Source organism: Leopardus geoffroyi, chromosome A1, assembly GCF_018350155.1.
Source record: "Leopardus geoffroyi isolate Oge1 chromosome A1, O.geoffroyi_Oge1_pat1.0, whole genome shotgun sequence".
NCBI lineage: Eukaryota > Metazoa > Chordata > Mammalia > Carnivora > Felidae > Leopardus > Leopardus geoffroyi.
Genome location: NC_059326.1, coordinates 111310677 through 111332618, shown reverse-complemented (window position 1 = coordinate 111332618; position 21942 = coordinate 111310677). Strand labels below are relative to the sequence as shown.

Below are 21942 nucleotides of genomic sequence, written 5' to 3'. Positions count from 1 at the left end.
TTAGTTAAGAATCCAACTCTTGATCTTGGCTCAGGACATGACCTCATGGTTCATGAGGAACATGCTAGACTCTGTGCTAACAGCATGGAGCCTGTTTGGTATTATCTCTAACCGCGTCTCTCAAAATAAATAAACTTAAAAAAAAATGAATAAAGAATAAAAACAGACAAAAGAAGAAAAAAGCACACTCTTAAATACAGAGAACAAAATGGTGGTTACCAGAGGGGAGGTGAGAGGGGATAAGTGCAACAGGTGAAGGGGATTAAGAGTACACTTATCATGATGAGCACTGAGTAATATATAGAACCGCTAATAACATACACCTGAAACTAATAGCACTGTATGCTAATTATACTTGAATAAAAGTAAATTTAGAACATAAAAATAAATCACTGAAGGGGCACCGGGTGACTCAGTTGGTCAAGGGACCGACTCTTAATTTTGGCCCAGGTCATGATCTCACGACTCGTGAGTTCAAGCCCTGAACTGGGCTCTGTGCTGACAGCACGGAGCCTGCTTGGGATTCTCTGTCTCCCTCTCTTTCTGCCTCCCACACTCACATGCTCTCTGTCTCAAAAATAAATAAACATTGGGGCGCCTGGGTGGCGCAGTCGGTTAAGCGTCCGACTTCAGCCAGGTCACGATCTCGCGGTCCGTGAGTTCGAGCCCCGCGTCAGGCTCTGGGCTGATGGCTCAGAGCCTGGAGCCTGTTTCCGATTCTGTGTCTCCCTCTCTCTCTGCCCCTCCCCCGTTCATGCTCTGTCTCTCTCTGTCCCCCAAAAAATAAATAAACGTTGAAAAAAAAATAAAATAAAAAAATAAATAAATAAACATTAAAAAAAAAATCATTTAAGGGGCGCCTCGGTGGTTCAGTCGGTTAAGCGTCTGACTTCAGCTCGGATCATGACCTCGCAGTTTGTGAGTTCAAGCCTCACGCTGGGCTCCGTGCTGACAGCTCAGGGCCTAGAGCCAGCTTCTGATTCTGCATCTCCCCCTCTCTCTGCCCCTCCACCGCTCACGCTCTTCCAAAAATAAATAAACGCTCTCAAAAATAAAGAAACATTAAAAAAAAATCATTTAAGTGCTCACTTTAGCAGCACACATACTAAAACAAATTGGAATGATACAGAGATTAGCATGGTTCCCGTGCAAGGAGGAAATGCATGAAGAGTTCCATTAAAAAATTTTTTTTAATGTTTTTTTTTAATGTTTATTTATTTTTGATATAGAGAGAGAGACAGAGCATGAACGGAGGAGGGTCAGAGAGAGGGAGACACAGAATCCGAAACAGGCTCCAGGCTCTGAGCTGTCAGCACAGAGCCCGACGCGGGGCTCGGACTCACGGACCGCGAGATCATGACCTGAGCCGAAGTCGTCCACTTAACCAATTGAGCCACCCAGGCGCCCCAAAAAAAATTTTTTTAAGAAAAGATTTACTCTTGAGTTATAGAACTTTGGGGATCCTAACAAGATGAGAAATAAAGGGGACCCTCAGAATGATGGATATCCCAGGACAGCAGCTATATGTCAGACAGAGAACAACAAACCATTACTGGAACACATCAAGAGGCTCTGAAGAAACCTTAAGGAAGATAAAACAAATGGGTAAGTTAATGTGTTTCAACTATTTGATAGGTTTATATACAGAGTTTGGTATTTTATTAGTTTTAAATATATAGAGACCTAAGAAAACCAGCCAACAAACCTAAAAAGACAGGTATCCCTAGAGAAAAGAAGACGGTTATCTCTAAAGAAGACAAGATGTTACAGAGGAAATTTAAAAATAATCAGTTTACTATACTGCCCAGCTCTGCATAGCATTTAGATTGTCATAAGCTTGTATACTGACTCAATTAAAATAGCAACATAAATCTACCGGAAAAATAAGGGATGAAAATGATGCAAGAATGTGAGAGGAGAAAGAAAACAGAGAAGATTATGTTCCCCTGTAGGAAATCAATAATACCAAAAACAGAAAAACAAAAAGAAATAAAAGCACACTATTTAGATAAATAGAATTAAATATCAAAATACTCAGCTAAGTGATGGAAGAGAAGTACTGTTAAACCCACACGCACATGTAATTGATAAAAATAAAAAATGTAAAAAAATTAGATCAGGGATTCCTCTCCTCAAAACCCTCCAATACAGCAACTCATTAATCACATCAAATTAAAATCCAAATTCCTAGCCCAGGTGTACATATTCACCACACCACCCTCATCCTGTACTCTCTCCTACTATATTCCCTCTCCTATGCTCTGCTCCAGGGACACTGGCCAAGTGAGTTCCCAAGCCGGGGCATTTGTCTGGCTCTTTGTAACACTTTTCACCCAAATATTCCCCATGTCTCAATTTCTCACTTTATTCAGTTCCCAATTCAAAGGTCATCTTAATAGCAAGGCCTTTCTTTAATTTCCTGCATCAAATGATATCTTTTGGAATGACTGAAGTACATAAATGAAAAATTAGGAATCACTAACCACACTTGGTTTGATAACATGAATTTGGTAGTAGTATCAGTGCAAGTTCATACAATGGTATTTAATGTGTCAATCTTTTAAGATACTAAATAAAAATCATCAGGACTTTCAGATATATGATCATCTAAACGAGTCTAAGGACTGATCACTTAGTCTCAACTTTCAGAGATATAGAAACAAGGATCAAAATACACAATTCATACCAAAGCCTGTTGTGGCTTTGAAAATCTCTTCAAAGAGTAATACATATTCTACCTTCCTAATTCGTTCACAAATAACCCTTCCTTTTTAGCAAATGCACAAAGATAGTAGCAAAGGAGGAAAGTTTTCTTGAAAACCACAACTAACTCCCTCTCTTGCCCAAGTGCTAAGAGAAATCTTCATGAATAAGCTATAAATCCTGTGCTTCATGGAACGGCGTACTAACTATCACACATGGGAGCTTAGATTTTCCTTATGAATACCTATTACTGCTTAGAGTCGTGAAGATGCCCATAGTATGACGCTAATGATGACACACGTTTTCAGGGATGACTGGCCTGGGTTTCAATTGCCTTCTTATGCTCACTTGGCTATCACACTGGGGGCTACTGATTAAAAGCTGTTCCTGAAACTTTTCAGTATGTTCCCTCTCTCACAGTACACAGATAATTAAAGTCAGCCATGGGCTGCCAAGTACTAAGTCCTTAAACTTCTCCTTTCATACCTATAGGCTAAAACTCAATTCATCAGTCCAGCTGGTCACTAATGTTTACAAAGGTAGCAATTTCCCCCACTTTTCACTGATTTCAAGTCTTGATCATTGGCATACGCTCCTTTTGAAGAAGTTCTAAAAGTTTAGTACATTCTCTCTTACACTTCTCTTGACAATGTGCAATGCTTTCCTTTACCCTCAAGAAAATAATTTGCTACCAACTTAATGATTTATTTACTTATCAAAGTAAATATCACTATCTCAATCTTTAAGTCACAAATAGGGTCCTTGAGATGTTGATATGTATGTTGGTAAAAATTACCCTGGACTACAGGCGCCTGGGTGGATCAGTCAGGTAAGTCTCCGACTTGAGTTCAGGTCATAATCTCACAGTTCGCGGGTTCGAGCCTGCATCAGGCTCTGTGCTGACAGCTCAGATTCTGTGTCTCCCTCTCTCTCTCTCTCTGCTCCTCCCCTGCTCACTCTCTCTCTAAAAAATAAACACTACATAAAAAACAAAATTACTCTGGACTAGAGCATTATTGTGAAACAGGAATAAAACTTGGGGGTGCGGGGAGAGGTCTCAACTGTCATTACATCCCTGATTCTGTTTCCTCTAATGTAAAGGATTACATTAGACTTAAAAATAAGTTTTTGAAAAATGCTCTTTTTTCAGTACCTCTATCTCCTTAAGTAGCATCCATATTATTCAATAGGAGCTGCTTATGCACCAAACCCTTCACCAGTGGCCTGAACACAGGACCGAGAGGTGCTGAAGTGTCTAATCATCAATCTAGTGACCTATTTTTTTTTTTTAATGTTTACTTATTTATTTATTTGAGAGACAGAGCATGAGTGAGGGAGGGGCAGAGAGAGAGGGAGACACAGAATCTGAAGCAGGCTCCAGGCTGAGCTGTCAGCACAGAGCCTGACGTGGGGCTCAAACTCATGAGCTGCGAGATCACAACCTGAGCTGAAGTTAGACACTCAACCAACTGAGCCACCCAGGTGCCCCCTACTTTTTTTTTTTTTTTTTTTTTTTTTAAGAGAGCACAAGTGGTACAGGGAGAGAGAATCTTAAGTAAGCAGATTCCATGCCCAGTGCAGAAACCGATGTGGGTTCTTATGACTCTGAGATCATGACCTGAGCCAAAATCAAAAGTTGGATGCTTAGCTGATGGAGCCACCCAGGTGCCCCTTCAGTGACCTATTTTTTATGCCAATTTGAAGACAGCCTTCAAAGTTACAATAATCTCTCACTAGACAGTGAGCTCCTTGATGACTGAGGCAAGCATGCTGCTTTGCACTGTACAAGTAACAAGCACATTTACTGTCTCACTTTACTACGTGATCAGTATTTTCAAGAAAGTAAAAACTCGGAGTAAACATCTTTAGAATCTTTAGATTTAGTGATCTTTAGATCACTTCATTTTGTACTAGTCACACGTATGAATAAATTTGTCAATTAAAACATTCCTGATTTTCTTAATAAAAATAAAAAGTAAAACATGTAAATAATCATTTGGTATTTTTTTTTGTAAATAACCATTTTTTTTATAACTAATAGGAGTATTACTTAACATATTTTCACAAAGTATGTATATCCAGCTCCATAATGGCTAACTAGAGCTAAAGATCAAGGTCTATATCTAATCAATTTCTTCTCTTACTCTTTAATTTTACTAAATTAAAAAGAACCTAGAAACTGTGGAAAAATTTGTCATGGAAAACCACTTTTTAATATTCTGTTAGGGACACTTGGGTGACTCAGTCGGTTGAGCATCTAACTCTTGATTTCAGCTCAGTTCATGATTCCAGGGTTGTGGGATTAAACCCCATATCAGGCTCAGTGCTGAATGTGGAGCCTGCTTAAGATTCTCTCCCCCCTCCCCACCCACCACCACTCTCCCCTGCTTGTCCTCTCTCTAAAATTATAAGTAAATAAATAAAACAATTCACAAAGATCTGCCCAAGTGCCTTTCAACCTGCCAGCCTGTATATGCTAATGTGAAAAAGGAGACTCCTGTACGTTCTGCCAATGTCACTGTATAGCATATACATTTACTATGCATTACACTCAGAAAAATATACATTAAGCATTATTTGATTTAGTTCCCAATTTTCATGATTTTTTTCAATACAGAATCATGTCTGGAGGCACACTGCCTGCCAACTCTGCTCTAGATAGAAGTCACTGTGCAGATGTGCACTGACTAGCACCAGCTTTGATTCAAATGGGGATGCCTTTACTTGCTTTAACATCCAAATAGTGCTCTATGGCACTGAACCTGAACCAAGCATTTTTAATCTACACAACAGCTCACAAAATAATCATTAATCTAAAATTTCTTCTTTTCAACAGTATAGTGCTTAACACATACACTGTTACTCAGCATTTCTCCCTCACGTACTTAATGTAGATGTAAGCACTAACGGCAAGAAATGATTCACACACTGCATACAATTGGGAAAAGTTATTTTGGCCTCTTTCTGGCAACACTTAATTGATTTACCAGAAAGGCCCAATCACACCACACCTACCTTAAACATTACCATAAAATCTAAGATTTCCCAGGATTGGGAAAGACATTTGAAAGGGATCTAATTCCATCTTCCATCTGTTCATCAATTCCTTCTGCTCTCCTCCCTCAAATGGACCCCCTACCTCTAACCGAACACATGGACGAAAAACATATTCAGTATCTGCCCTCCTCCCACAATGTAAATTGTTTCATCTCCAAATAATGTTTATCCAGTTCTTTCTCACATTATGCTTAGATCCAGCTCCCTATAGCTTCCCAACTGGGTCCCAGGTCTACTCCTCAATGATTCTTTCATGTGACAGACTTTTTTCAAACGGTTAAAGGATGCTATCAAATCCTCTACTCCAAGCTAAATGTCACTTATTCCTTTAACTATTTCTCACATGGTTCGGGTGTCACCATAATCCTGTTTACTGTTATGTGCTCTTGTATATCCCATTTAGATTGTGATCCCTAAATCTAAACACAACACATACAAGTATATAACAGGCAATACATTTCTGGAGAACACATGAATAAACTGAAAAAAACCAAAGGCCACCTTAACTGTATCCCCTTTTTTTAATTTTAAAAAAATTTCAGAGAGAGAGAGTACAAGTGGGAGAGAGGAGCAGAGGGGGAGAGAGAGAATCTTAAGCAGGCTCCATGCTCAGAGAGAGCCCAACAGGGGGCCTGATCCCATGACCCGGGATCATGATCTGAGCAGAAATCAAGAGTTAGACGCTCACCAACTGAGCCACCCAGGTGTCTTTAAAGAATTTCTTAAGCAATCTCTACATCCAACGTGGAGCTCAAGCCCACAGACAAGAGATCAAGAGTCACGTGCTCCACCTATTGGGAAAGCTAATACCCCGTTTCTATTAATGCAGTTTATGATCAAAACTAATTTTTTTTGGCATCCATAGCACATTGATAACTCACATTCCTTATCTCATTAACAAAAATTCCTAAGACCTTAAAGTTCCTTAACATGTGTCCCTCTAAGTTTATAACACTGAAATTTTGTATCTGAGCAAACAGTGTGCATGAGGAATATTAAAATCTAAGGTAGACAAATGCTCTGGCCCTTAGTTTTTACATTTGCAGAATGTAAACAAAATGTGCTATATTGATCGTTAAGGCAATTAAAAGCATGAATTAAAAGAATTTATTTCAAAATACAATAAAAACTATAAAATAGAGAAGCTTAAGCTTCTATTATCAGCATTCCAATTCTAATTTAACCAACAATGGTTTTAGAAATACCTTCTGAACCAGTTTTATGAGGAATTCAGAGCATAATTATCTATTTGAATTCCCTATGTCCCCAACCTACTATATTACAACACAACAAAAACGTGTGAGAAGTTCAGACACCATATTAACATGTTATTCTCATGGCAGGTACAAGATTTTCTAGTTCAAAACACTAAGACACGTAATGATTACCTGTGGTTCAAAACCCATGTCAAACATTCTGTCTGCTTCGTCTAAAACAACATATGTTACTCTTCGAAGATTTGTGACCCGACCTAAGATGAGGAAAAAAAATAAAGACAAAACGAAAACTAAAAATCAGTCACAATTCATTTTATGACTACCAAGAACTTTAAAAAACTGTAAAGGGAACTAAAATGCCTGACTTAACCAGAGGGGTAAGTTAGGTATCTTTAAGGAGTGAACAGAAATTTTGGTCTACAAGATCTTAATCTAATGGCAAATACTTTCTGACAATGGGTATATGAGGCCCTTTATTTTGTCAAACTCGTCTCTTGCATACCATCATAGGGCCTGAAGGACCTGTAAAATTCAGAAAACAGCCCTCTCCAAAACACATCATAAAACTAAGACTGAGATGAAGCATCGAGCCACATCAGCCATTATCTGACAGCATCACCTAGAAAAAAACATATTAGAGATTACAGCGTATGTGTGGAAAGCAAGTTCCAGTGCTAACTATTTTAGACGCAGAAAACCTTCTTTTAATATTACTTTATAAACTACTTTCATATAGTTAGAAGCTTCTACTGGGCATATCAAAATATTAATGAGAAGCTATTCAACATCATTAGGTAACTGAATTATTAAACAAAAACTTCAAATACCAAATGTATTGCATACATACATTTTTCTACACAAAGATATCATAAGTTCAATGTTATTAAATGCTCCCAATGGTTTAAACAGATGCAAGTGGTTTCTTAGGCAGTGGAAAACTAAAAACATACACAGGAAAGTTTTTCTAAAGGATTAACACAAGCCTTTCTATCAAGTGATGAATCAATCACCTGGCAAAAACATGTATAAAATAGTTATTAAATATAAACCAAAAGGACAGATAAGGGAAAAAGGTAAAATTAATCAAGATGAATTTCAGGAGACTTAATCAATGCAGCATTGAGAAAAAACAAGGGATTATTTCATCAGCATTCAACCCAAAACTTTTTGTAGGCTGTACAAGCACAATGATTTATCAAACAATTTCGTTGTCACTTCGTCAACATCATATAGAATTAGAATTAAGTGTATACAGAAATTCAAGCCGAATGCTACAAGAAACATGCATTACTCACAGTTTTTAATACTTTATTATGTATATATTGAACACTGCAATGGAAACCTTTGAAAGCATTTTCTTCAAAAAATAAGAAATGAGCCAAAGTAAATGCTCTCCAATATTTAAGTACTCCATACTAACATTTGCAGCCCCCATTAGTTTTGCAAGGTTGGGAACAGCATTAAATTACCTACCTTGGATGGCTTAAGTCTCGGAAGCCCAGTTCTATAAATCTCGAAGGGCCTTTCTCCACAGAAGTTAAATAATGTCAACAGTTTAGTAACAGTTTTGATAGGGAATAATTTAACAAAGCACAACATAAGAGCTAAAAAACATGCAATATTTACAAAAGATAAAATTTCTTGAAGCTGCAATACCTTAATTTATCCAGTATTGTAATAAAACATTAGCTTCTGTGGAGGAAAAAGTCTGAAGTTTAGAATAATAAAAATAAAAGATAGCCCCCCCAACCCCGTTAAAAGCAAAGCTAGACCAAAATTTGATTAAGAATCCATGTTAAGAACTAAAAACATCATATGGAGTTAGTTTCAAAAAAAAATTGAAAGTTAAATTGCAGTAATATTATGAATGCTTGCAACAGTTAGCTGGTTGCAATGTAAATTTTAAGATATTACAGCTTTAAGAAGAAATATAAAAAAAAATGGTGGTTTCTTGTATCTGCTTTGATTTAACAAAAATGTATAGAATTCAAAAACGAGAAATGAGAACAACAACAAAAAATATCCCTGACTTACCACTGTTAGCTGCTAACATGTCAATCATTCGACCAGGTGTGCAAACAATAATTTCAGCACCTCTTTTCAGCTCAGCAATCTAATAAAAAAGATGAAATTTTACAGTCTATTTATCACTAATACTTATTTAAACAGATCTGAAAATAATGTCCAGGGTCACCATATAGCTCCATAAGGTAACACAGTGAAGTCTGATTAGAAGACTCCAAAGCTTCCTGCTTAATTCTTTGGAATGCTGGAGCAAGACAAAGGAAAAGGAAGCAGCAACATGACGACATGGTATTGTAACTTTGAACTCAATGAAAACCAAAGAATTTTACCAATTTTAATTTCACATGATCCCTTAAAAGAAAGGAACATTAGAAAGCAGTAATTAAAGCAATTATATACACCAATGTTTTTCAAGTCGAGAATTGTTTCCATTAGAGAATCCTGAGTATCCACAACCAGTATTCTCATTTTCTAATTTTATTTACCTGTTCACTTGTTATGTTTTCTTTTAATTTGATTTGATTTTTTTTGTTGTTTCTTTTGTTTTTTGAGAGAGGGAGTGAGTGAGGGGCAAAGAGGGAGAGAGAGAGAGAATCCCACGAGGAGCAGAGAGAAAGGGAAAGAGAGAGGGAGAGAGAGAATCCCCCTGAGCTGACAGTGCGGAGCCCAAAGGGGGCTCGAGCTCACCAATACAGGGCTCGAACTCACGAACTGAGAAATCTTGACCTGAGCCGAAGTCTGGTACTTTACCAAGTGAGTCACCCAGGTGCCCCTATTTTTTATTTTTTAAAGATTTATTTATTTTGAGAAAGAAAAAGTATGGGCAGGGGGAGGGGCAGAGAGAGAAATCCCTGTGTGGTCAGCACAGAGCACGATGTGGGGCTCAAACCCATGAACCCTGAGATCATGACCTGAGCAGAAACCAAGAGTCAGACACTTAACCGACTGGGCTACCCAGGTGCCTCAACAATCAGTATTTTTAAAATGAAATAGAATGGAAAAACCAGAATGTGTTAGAGATCAGTAAACTTTCATTTCACTTCTATATAAATATAACATGCATGCATGTGTAAAGTTATTTTTTGTAAATGTTATTTCTTACAATAAACTGTCATCAGAACAACTGAGGCAAGATAAGCTGAGAAAACATAAAGCATTTAACAACAGCAAATATTCCTTAAAAAGGAATGTGGTTAAATAAATTGAGATAATGCCACTTAATTTATTTATTTTTCTAGTATCAGAAGACATATTCGTTATCAAAGCCTAAGAAGTCTTTTAAGAAAAAAAGTCGATTTTAACATTGTACAACATGACCTTTCCAAAACTTATTTGATCACATAACCTGGTTTTTTTCCTTCTTCTAGTTAAAGCAAAATTATCTAATAACCATCATTTTTAAGAAGACATTTGGAAAAATGTCAAAGTAAAGAGAGTAAATGAAATTATGTTTAAATAACTCTTGCTGCAGGGCGCCTGGGTGGCTCAGTCGGTTGAAGCATCTAACTTCTGCTCAAGTCATAATCTCAAGGTTTGTGAGTTTGAGTCCTGCATCAGGCTCTGTGCTGATAGCTCAGAGCCTGGAGCCTGCTTTGTATTCGGTGTCTCCCTCTCTCTCTGTCCCTCCCCTGCTCATGCTATGTCTCTCTCTCTCTCAAAAATATACAAACATTAAAAAAAATTTTTTTAATAAATAAATAACTCTTGCCAAAAACATTTAAAGATACCAGTGAAACAGCTATTAATGCAAAACAGTCATCACCACCTTTTAAAGATGTCACATGAATTAGAGCCAGTTGGGAAATCAGACGACCTGGTTCTGGGACAAATTAAGTCTTATTAGCCTAAACACTTTGATCAACTTACTTAACCTTTCTCGCCATTTCTTTATCTATAAAATGGAAAAAATATCTGCCTTCCTTGAGCAGAGAAAGACAAAGAGGAATATCAGGAAAGCCAAGGTATAAAAATGACTAAAAATCTTAAAATATAAAATTAACATAATTCATCCTATTATTTTTAAACCTCTTTTTTAAGATTTAAAAAATTTTTTTAAATGTTTATTTATTTTTGAGACAGAGAGAGAGCATGAACGGGGGAGGGTCAGAGAGAGAGGGAGACACAGAATCTGAAACAGGCTCCAGGCTCTGAGCTGTCAGCACAGAGCACGAGCAGGGCTCGAACTCATGGACTGCAAGATCATGACCTGAGCCAAAGTCAGACGCTTAACCGACTGAGCCACCCAGGTGCCCCAGTGGCTAAGACTTTAAAAGCAATCACTATACAAATCACTAAAACAAATCACTTTTAGATCATTAAATAATTTAAGAATGGGAACACTGAAAGAAAAAAAAGAATGGAAAAACTGAATGCTCCTTTTATAGTTACCTGCTCACTGATTCCTGTTCCTCCATAAACACAGACCACTCTAAGTCCCAGGGTCTTTGAAAACTTCTTACATTCTTTAGTAATTTGTAAAGCCAGTTCTCGAGTTGGAGTCATGATGACAGCTGAAAAGATAAATATGTCAAAAGCCTAACCACCAAAATTCTTGAAAGGCTATCCTGTAACGTGTTATATTTAACCTCTGAAATAATGTTCAGATTTCTTAGTATAATTTTTTGTTTTTGTTTTCATTTGTTTTATGCACCTTTGAAACCCTCTTTCAAAAGGTTTGTAATAGTAGAGATTGTGGCGATTGCTAATTTTAAGTAGATTTTAAGAACATGCTACAGAAAGATAAATGAGAGTTAAATGTCTCACTCAAACATCAGGAAAATACTGGGGTGAAAAGAACGCAAATCATTCTCAACTGCAAATCACAGAGCAAAGATAATCAAGTGACTCACTGTGCTGCAGAGCCATACCGAGGCTTCCGGAAACAACCTTGGTGTGAAGGGCACAGAAAAAGTAGGAATATATTGTGCCCCCTGTTTCCAAGAGAGGAGCTGAGCAAATTTTCAAAACCCTACTCACACTTGCAAAACAGATCTCTGCCAAATGAATCAACAAATGAACCTGAAGACCTAATCCTGAAGGAGATGCTGGCACTATATATATAGCCTTTTAAGGCGAAAAACAAAAAATGGAAAATATATTTCCTTACAATCTTCTATGTTGAGTTTATAGATCCACTGACACTCACTAAGCACAAACCTCAATATAAATAAACAGATAGATGCACGAGGAGTCTACCTGCCGAGTCAGAGTTTAAAAATTGAGCTGTGCCAGGAGAGGCTGTTTTTGTACTTCTGAGGTGTCACTCCAGAGCTCTGAAGATTCTCACTCCACCTGCTGGTAAGGGGAAATCAGCCCCAAAGTGCCAAATTTATAAAGGAAATGTACATAAAGACATCTTTATTGTTATAACAGAACATTATAAAATATCAGGTCTTTCTGATTAACTGACAACAAAGTTGTTACCTGAATAAATAGTTTAATGAAAGGAATTGTACCTATTGGCCCCTCTCCTTCTTCTAATGACCTCTGATCCATGATGTGTCTAAACATGGGCAACAGAAAAGCAATAGTCTTTCCGCTTCCTGTCTTGGCAATACCAATCAAATCTCGTCCAGACATTATAGCAGGAATCGCCTGGGTCTGGATTGGCGTGGGTTTTTCATAGCCATGCCTTAAAAAGCAAACCAAAGAAAGACAAGGTAAGAACTGGCATCTCTGGGTCTCTCCAAGTCCCATAGTAAGGTTTTCCAAAACGTAGAATGGCTGTACAACGAATATTATTTGCCAAAAGGGAATGAAGGACTGAGGCATTCTACATCTGAATGAGCATTGAAAATATTATGTTAAGTGAAAGAAGTGAATCACAAAAGACTATGTTAGTACGATCCCACTTATAGGAAACGTCCAGAAGAGACAAATCTGTAGACACAGTAAATTAGTGGATGCCTAGGACAAAGAAGGGAGAAGAATGACTACTAAGGGATACAGGTCTCTTTTTGGGATAATGAATATGTTCTAAAATTAAATTATGGTGATGACTGCCTAACTCCATAAATATACCAAAAATTATTGAACTGTACAAAGAGTAAGGTTTATGATATGTAAATTATATCTGAAAACACTCAGCTGTTTAAGAAAAAAATAGTAAATTTTTCTATTAGAGTAAAAATGTAACCAATGGAATTAATTGGGTAAAAGGGCCATTCTGAATAGGAAGACACTGAAAAATGAGAATCACTAACTACTCACTTTTTGAGAGAATTTAGGATCTTCATAGAAATTCCACACTGGACCCAAGATTTAATTGGTTTGGGGCAACCTTTTCCCTTGACAGTAATGCCTTCCATTTCCAACCGAAAAACATTTACCTCTACAAAACAAAATCCAGATTAAAAGCTATTAAATATTGTTTCATTAATGCCTTCTACTTTTCAATCAAGCATGGTAAAACTAAGAATCTTCAATTCTTGGGGCACCTGGGTGGCTCAGTCAGTTAAGCATCCAACTCTTGATTTCACCTCAGGTCATGATCTCACAGTTCATGAGTTCAAGCCCCGCACTGGGCTCTGTGTACTGACGGTCCAGAGCCTGCTTGGAATTCTCTCTCCCTCTCTCTCTCTGCCCCTCCTGCATACTCTCTCTCTCAAAATAAAGAAACCTAAAAAAAAAAAAATCTTCAGGGGCACCTGGGTGGCTCAGTCAGTTAAGTGTCCAACTTCAGCTCAGGTCATGGTCTCACGGCTTGTGAGTTCGAGCCCCACATTAGGCTTTGTGTTGACAGATCAGAGCCTAGAGCCTGCTTCATTTTCTGTGAACGCCCTCTCCCTCTGCCCCTCCCCTACTCAAGCTCTGTCTCTCTCTCAAAAATAAGTAACATAAAAAAAGAAAAGAAAAGAAGGGCACCTGGGTAGCTCAGTCGGTTAAGCATCTGACTTCAGCACAGGTCATGATCTCATGATCTCACTGTTCATGGGTTCGAACCCTGCATTGAGCTCTGTGCTGACAGCTCAGAAGCTGGAGCCTGCTTCAGATTCTGTGTCTCCCTCTCTCTCTGCCCTTCCCCTGCTCACACTCTGTCTCTCAAAATTGAAAAAAATGTTGAAAAAGTAAAGGAGAAAAGTTTTTAAAAAAATCTTTTTTTTGTACTACTAAAGATAATTCCACACAAAATCTATAGGACACTTAATACAATTACTGCTGTGACCTAATAGGGGATTAAAAGAAATACCCCATTTCTATAATCTGTCTTTTATTATGTCTTACACTGAAACATCAATAAAAGAACAATGATTGACAGGTAATACAAACACTTGTTCTCCAAGCAAGAGTTGCCTAGATTATCCTTATTCTACCAATAATTACACAGATTCACACTGGTTCCTAACCCTCAAATCCCAGAAAGGGAAAGGCTAACAATACTTTATTTGCTAACTTCACATGAAGACTATTCTCAACCCAAAAAATCTCAACTACATGACCCAAACTAATTTTTGCTCATTTTTAAAAATACTTCCAAAACTACACTGATTCCTCACTGCTCTGAATCTTTGCAGATGAAGTTCATACTCACTAGAATGACTTCTTGCCTTCTTGTTTCTTCTCTCACTTCTCCAGGTAAGCCATGAAAACTCCTCCTACTCATGCACCAACTTACAACCTACCCACATTCCTCCTAGGCAAAGCGAAGCATATCCTCCTCTGTTCAATAACCAATAAATGAATAAAAGAATTTTACCCTCTTGAGACATTTTTGCTAATTCTGGAACTTCAACATAAAAGTTTTTTCTGAATGGTTCATATTCAATTTTTCCATGATCCACTGGTTCTAGAAGCTTTCTCTGTTTTGTCTGGTAGCCTGTAAGGGCCGTCTGAAGATCAACTTCTTCCTCCTCTGAAGAATACTACAATTAAAAAAAATAAATAAATAAGGAAAAAGCTAAATCCTTTATTATTTTCTCCTTACAGAAAACACTATTCCTAGCTTTTAAAATCCTCTTCTCCTAGAAAATATTCCTTGGCTTTTACTTTTTCACATTCTGAATTTTTCAACTTAGTTTCTTTTTTCTTTGCCCTTACAGAAAGTTATAATGACAATATAAAGCTAAAATAACAAAACAATTCTAATAAGGCTTTAAAGAAGTTTTGATATAGTTCTCTCTACACAAATCTTTACAATGCATGTTCATTCTGTCACTTTATTTCTTCTCTTGCCTTATATGTCTGAGGTCAGTGATGAGGGGCAAAGGGGAAATCAACAAGTGGGGCATGCAGAAAAAAGTCAAAGATGTCAAAATGTTCTACAGACTGGATATTCAGCAACAGCACTGTTGAGAAAAGCAAGAACTCCTCCTAACAGTAGTTTCTAGAACTAAAGAGCACATCTCCACCAAATAAACACTTCTAGGATAGGATAATGAACAAAGTCAAAATTAACAAAGAATTACCTCCATGGCATCCTGGTCATTCTCCATTAGCTCACCTTTCTTCTTATCAGAATCTACCACTGCTTTTTTGGTTGTCACTACAGTGACAACTTTTGTGACTGTTGGCCCAGACTTCTAAAATAAAAAAGGAATATAAAGTATGTTATAAAATTGAGAAGAAATTGTATGCAAATGAAGCACAATGATAACTGTCACAATTTATAATTCAAATGACAAAAGGAGTCTGCTTTCTCCTAATGAATTTGTTTAAATTTTAAAATGTAACATTAACTGGATTATACAATATAAAGTTTACTATATATTTTATATAATACTGTATAATGTAATTTTATATCATTTTATGTAATATATAATGTTATAGAACATATAAAAATGTAATATAATTCACTTAAAAATACTTCTAAATGGTACTTTTTACTCATTGGACAAGCCAGACACTGTTGAAAGAGCTTAGGATAAATCAATAAAGCAGGTAAAGGTCACTACCATTAGAGAGCTCTCATTTTACAAGAGAGAAACAATAAACACAGTAAAAACTAAATCAGATAATTTGCCAGAAGACAACAAATGCTATTAAAAAGAAGAAAAATACACTGGTACAGGGGATCAGAGATATGAAAGCTGAAGGTGCCAATGAAGTCTGGAGAGGACCTAATGAGAAGTCAGCAGTAAGGAAAGACACTAAATACAGATGGCGGCAGTAAGAGCAACTTTTTGAAAGAACGCTTACAGCTAAAATTCCGTAGTATCTGTGGGACTGAGAAAAAGCACTAGCAATTCTGAGAGAGGGGAATAATCAAATTTATAAACTCAGGCAAGTCAGTGGTAGGTCAATGTGACAAGAATTCGTTATCCAATTAGAAATACTGGAAAAATCTTTAAAAAATAAGAGAAAATGGCATACCTTTTCATTCCCTCCACCACCCTTCACACTTCGCATATTAAACTTTTTTACTTCCTCTTTCACTTCTTCCATGTAAGCATCTAATGGATCTAACTCCTCACCCTCCATTTCATTTCCTTCCTTTTCAGCTTCTGCAGGATCATCTTCATCATCTAAAAGAGCAGAATCACTCTTTTGTACATATGTTTCAAAAGGAAATACTTCATAATCAGAATGCCTCTCACCGTGACCTCTTCCCTCACACCCTCCTTTCCAACCAACCCAGGCACGAAGCCGTTCAAATACTCAAACTTAACAAGTTATTACACTTAGCAAGCATGCATCAATTTTACATAATGATATAAATCACATGATACACTGAAAAGAGACAGGACTAAAAACTTTCTGTTAAATAGTACATTTCTTTCAATTATCTTTTTTTTTTTTTTTAATTTTTTTTTTTTCAACGTTTATTTATTTTTGGGACAGAGAGAGACAGAGCATGAACGGGGGAGGGGCAGAGAGAGAGGGAGACACAGGATCGGAAACAGGCTCCAGGCTCTGAGCCATCAGCCCAGAGCCCGACGCGGGGCTCGAACTCACGGACCGCGAGATCGTGACCTGGCTGAAGTCGGACGCTTAACCGACTGCGCCACCCAGGCGCCCCTCAATTATCTTTTTTTAAATCACAAAAAAAAATCGCACATTTTCAATTCAAAATAATCTTTTTTTTCACATATCAAAGATATCATCACCCCTTAAAAATACATTCTCTTCATCTATTTAAACCACTCTGTGAAACTTTCATAGAAGATGAAAAATTCACCAGAATTTTCACGGAAAAATAGAGCAAAACTCCATTTCCCTATAAAATTTCACACTCTTCTACTTCACTAAAATCTAAAAGTAAAAATCATATACGCCAGGGAAATAGTTCCCTTGTAAGTTATGAAAAATCAGGAGGGACCTGAAAACATGCCTTTAACTTACCTTCATTACTAATATTCTTATTTGTAATTAAAAAAATTAAAGAGCTATTTACTGACTGTGCCCATAAGAACTCAACTCTCCACTCTCAAGTAAAACCAGTGAGGGGCGCCTGGGTGGCTCAATAAGTTAAGCGTCTGACTTCGGCTCACGGTTTGAGTTCGAGCCCGGTGTCAGGCTCCGTGCTGACCGCTGAGACTGGAGCCTGCTTCGGACTCTGTCTCCCCCTCTCTCTCTGACCGTCCCCCACTCACACTCTGTCTCTCTCTCTCAAAAATAAACATTAAAAAAAATTTTTTTAATAAAAAATAACAAAAATGAAGTAAAATCAGTGATCCTTACTGAACACTATCCTACACTTTACATTTTAACATAAATATTATTAGAGAGATTTAATATCTCAATATGAACCCAGCAATTCCACTCCTAGGTATATTAACTAAAAAACTAAAAGCAGGGATTCAAATGTATATTTGCACACCAATACTTGCAGCAGCTTTATTCACAACAGTCAAAAGGTGTAAACAACCTACATATCCAATAGACCAATAGGTAAACAAAACGCAGTATACACATACAATGGAATATCATTCAGCCATAAAAAAGGAATGAAATTTTGACACATGCTACAACATGGAAGAACCTTGAGGAAATTATGCTGAGTCAAATAAGCCAGACACAAAAGCGCAAAGACCGTATGACTGCATTTATGTGAGGTACCTACAAAAGGCAAATTCATAGAATAGATATTTGGGGGGATAAGTAGGTGGAGGGTAGGGCAGGATGGGGAATTAATCTTTGTGGGCACAGAGTTTCTGTTTGGGATGATGAAAACATTCTGGAAATGGCTGGTGATGATGGATGATACACAACACCATGAATGTACTTAATGCCATGGAATTGTACATTTAAAAAAAGGTTAAAATGGTACGTTTTTTCACAAGAGAAAAAAATGCCTAAAAATTTCCACTATGAAGTATTATTCATATTTCTAGAATATTCTACATGAATTGTTATACAGACTATTAGTATACCAAATGAATATACCATCATCATCTTCTAAACTCCATTTTTTCCCTTGTTTCATCTCTTCAATTTCCTTTTTCAGTTCCCCTATGTTTTCCATGGCCTTTTTACGTTGCTCCTCTCGCCATTTTTCTACTCGTTCTTTTCGCTTCCTCATTTCTTCTTCCAGCTTATTCTGATCAAAGTTCTTGGGGGGGGGGGAGGGACAAGAGAGACAGTGAGAGAAGGAAACAAAGATTAACAACTGTATTTCAGCAATATTCCAAATAACTTTTTCAAAGTATAAAAAAGGAAAAGGAAAAACATGTATTTACAAACTCCTTAGTTTAGAAAAGATTTAGATCACACATCTTTTAAACATATCCACAAATACACCAGCAAAATGAATTCATAAGAAAAAGCATCTTCAACTAAGAAAGCAGACAGACTTCAAAAACCATAATCTAATCTCTTTTTCATTACAGCAAAATACACACAGGAATTCACTTTCTTCCTGAACGAGAAACTAGATAAATAAACACGCAAAATTCCCTAGTTATCAGTTATTGTCAACTTCAAATCCTCTAAACTCCTCTTAAACTGCCACCATGAAAAAGAAATTTTCTATTAGAAATTAATGAGTAAGGGAAAGCTATGTATCAACATGATTAAAAAGCTTTGGTCGTAGGGGGCACCTGGGTGACTCAGTTGGTTAAGTGTCCAACTCATGATTTTGGCTCAGGTCATGATTTCACAGGTTCAAGAGATCCAGCCATGCATCAGGCTCCATGCTGACAATGCAGAGAATGTTTGGGATTCTCTACTCATTCTCTCTCTGTGCCCCTCTGCCCACCCCACAAAAGAAACAAAAAACATTAAAAATATATTTAAAAACAAAAAAAACAATCAGCTTTTGTGTTTAGCCTTTATGTTTAAGTTTCCTAGAAACAGCCTTTGTAAAGGCTTTATCCAGGGACACCTGGGTGGCTCAGTCAGTTAAACGACCAACTCTTGATTTCACCTCAGGTCATGGTATGGCAGTTGTGAGTTCAAGCCCCATATCAGGCTCTATACTGAAAGCTCAGGACCTGGAGCCTGCTTTGGATTCTGTTTCTCCCTTTCTCTATGCCCCTTCCTTGTTCGTGCTCTCTCTAGCTCTCAAAAATAAACATTTAAAAATGAATAAATAAATAATTTTTTTTTAAGTTCAAAATACATAGCAATAAAAAAAACAACAATCTGTGATTACAGAAACAAGCTTGATATTATACAATTATTTGTTAGTAAACATACACCAGCATCTTTTTCTTTTTCATCCTCCTTGTCATCTTTGTCTTTTTTCTTCTCTTTAGAACTTTCCCCACTATCTGTTTTCTCTTTGGACCTAGACCTACAAAAAAAAGAAAAAAAGAAACATCATCTATTTGTATTCAGGAACATTCACATTTAAAAATTTTTTTTTTAATTTTTTAAAATTTTTATTTTTGAGAGAAACAGAGACACAGTGTGAGCAGAGGAGGGTCAGAAAGAGAGGAAGACACAGAATCTAAAGCAGGCTCCACGTGCTGTCAGCACAAAGCCCGATGCGGGGCTTGAACTGACAAACTGCAATATCATGACCTGAGCTAAAGTGGGACGCTCAACCGAACTGAGCCACCCACACACCCCTTAAAATATTTGTAAAGACCTGCATTTTACTTTTTTTTTAAAGTTTATTTCTTTATTTTGAGAGAGACAGAGGCAGCATGAGTGTGGGAGGAGCAAAGAGAGAGGAAGAGAGAATCCCAAGCAGGATCCACACCGACAGCATGGAGCCTGATGCAGGGCTCAAACCCACGAACCGAACCCACGAGATCATGACCTGAGCTGAAATCAAGAGTCAGATGCTGAAATGACTAAGCCACCCAGGTGCCCCAACCTGCATTTTACATTTTAAGTAAGAAACTTCTGAGAGTCAATTTCACTTTCATATTACGTTAATAAACATCCTGGAAATATAATGAAAACTTAATCCTATAAGTAGCAACAAATATCATTATTTTTTTTTTTCAACGTTTATTTATTTTTGGGACAGAGAGAGACAGAGCATGAACGGGGGAGGGGCAGAGAGAGAGGGAGACACAGAATCGGAAACAAGCTCCAGGCTCTGAGCCATCAGCCCAGAGCCCGACGCGGGGCTCGAACTCACGGACCGCGAGATCGTGACCTGGCTGAAGTCGGACGCTTAACCGACTGCGCCACCCAGGCGCCCCTAAATATCATTAATTATTAAATATTTGGCAATTTGCCCAAGAAAAAGTGGACATATCACATAAAAATAATTACAAAATTTAAATAGGAGGTAAAATTTGACACACAGAGAAATATACCAAAACATTAATATTCTACAAGATAATTTGGTATGTAATAATGTTTAAAACCCCAATAGACGTGCATTTTCCCCTATGTATGATATCTTATAATGAATAAAATTTCTTATTTTAATGCAATCATTTCAGTCTACTTTTACACCCCTTATAATTGGTGCTTTTAAAAGTACATTAGAGGGGTGCCTGGGTGGCTCAGTCTGTTAAGCGGCCGACTTCGACTCAGGTCATGATTTCGCGGTCAGTGAGTTCCAGCCCCGCGTCGGGCTCTGGGCTGACAGCTCAGAGCCTGGAGCCTGTTTCAGATTCTGTGTCTCCCTCTCTCTGACCCTCCCCTGTTCATGCTCTGTCTCTCTCTGTCTCAAAAATAAATAAACGTTAAAAAAAAAAAAGTACAGGGGCGCCTGGGTGGCGCAGTCGGTTAAGCGTCCGACTTCAGCCAGGTCACGATCTCGCGGTCCGTGAGTTCGAGCCCCGCGTCGGGCTCTGGGCTGATGGCTCAGAGCCTGGAGCCTGTTTCCGATTCTGTGTCTCCCTTTCTCTGCCCCTCCCCCGTTCATGCTCTGTCTCTCTCTGTCCCAAAAATAAATAAACGTTGAAAAAAAAAAAAATGTTTAAAAAAAAAAAAAAGTACATTAGAGGGGCAGCTGGGTAGCTCAGTCAGTTGAGCGTTCAACTTTGCCTAAGGTCATGATCTCACAGTTTGTGCACGTTGGGCTCTGTGCTGATAGCACAGAGCCTGGAGCCTGCTTTGGATTCCGTGTCCCCCTCCCTCTCTGCTCCTCCCCCATTCATGTTCTGTCTCTCTGTCTCTCAAAAATAATAAAAATTAAAAAAAAAAAGATTGTTTATGCCATTGCATTTCTAATTTTTCAATCAGTTTGTCAAATACTTTTCTATCCATGTATGCTAAGAACCAGAAAAGACCCTAAATAGCAACAACAATCTTCAAAAAGAAAACCAAAGCAGGAGGCATCACAGTCCCGGACTTTAGGCTGTATTAGAAAGCTGTAATCATCAAGACAGTATGGTACTGGCACAAAAACAGACCCTCAGATCAATGGAACAGAATAGAGAACCCAGAAATGGACCCACAAATGTATGGCTCATCTTTGACAAAGCAGGAAGGAATATCCAATGGAATAAAGACAGTCTCTTCAGCAAATGGTGCTGGGAAAACTGGACAGCGACATGCAGAAAAATGAACCTGGACCACTTTCTTACACCATACACGAAAATAAACTCAAAATGGATGAAAGACCTAGATGTAAGGCAGGAAGCCATCAAAATCCTCG

At 37.6% G+C, this 21942-nt stretch overlaps 1 protein-coding gene and 1 non-coding gene across 3 annotated transcripts in view; one reads left to right on the top strand and one right to left on the bottom strand.

Annotated features, from left to right (window-relative positions):
• Positions 1-21942, bottom strand: part of DDX46 (DEAD-box helicase 46) — a 73442-nt gene that overhangs the window by 40550 nt on the left and 10950 nt on the right. For both annotated transcript variants that reach the window (XM_045489309.1, XM_045489318.1), the window contains exons 4-13: positions 19575-19671; positions 18324-18489; positions 16311-16462; positions 15407-15520; positions 14698-14863; positions 13212-13332; positions 12458-12633; positions 11391-11512; positions 9012-9090; positions 7149-7231 (exon numbers count right to left, since the gene is read on the bottom strand). In XM_045489309.1, coding sequence (XP_045345265.1) covers positions 7149-7231; positions 9012-9090; positions 11391-11512; positions 12458-12633; positions 13212-13332; positions 14698-14863; positions 15407-15520; positions 16311-16462; positions 18324-18489; positions 19575-19671 — 1276 coding nt within the window. The remainder of the gene's footprint in view (positions 1-7148; positions 7232-9011; positions 9091-11390; positions 11513-12457; positions 12634-13211; positions 13333-14697; positions 14864-15406; positions 15521-16310; positions 16463-18323; positions 18490-19574; positions 19672-21942) is intronic.
• LOC123581975 lies at positions 1082-1190 on the top strand. Its single transcript, XR_006704122.1, has one exon. It is a non-coding gene; the product is annotated as a U6 spliceosomal RNA (small nuclear RNA).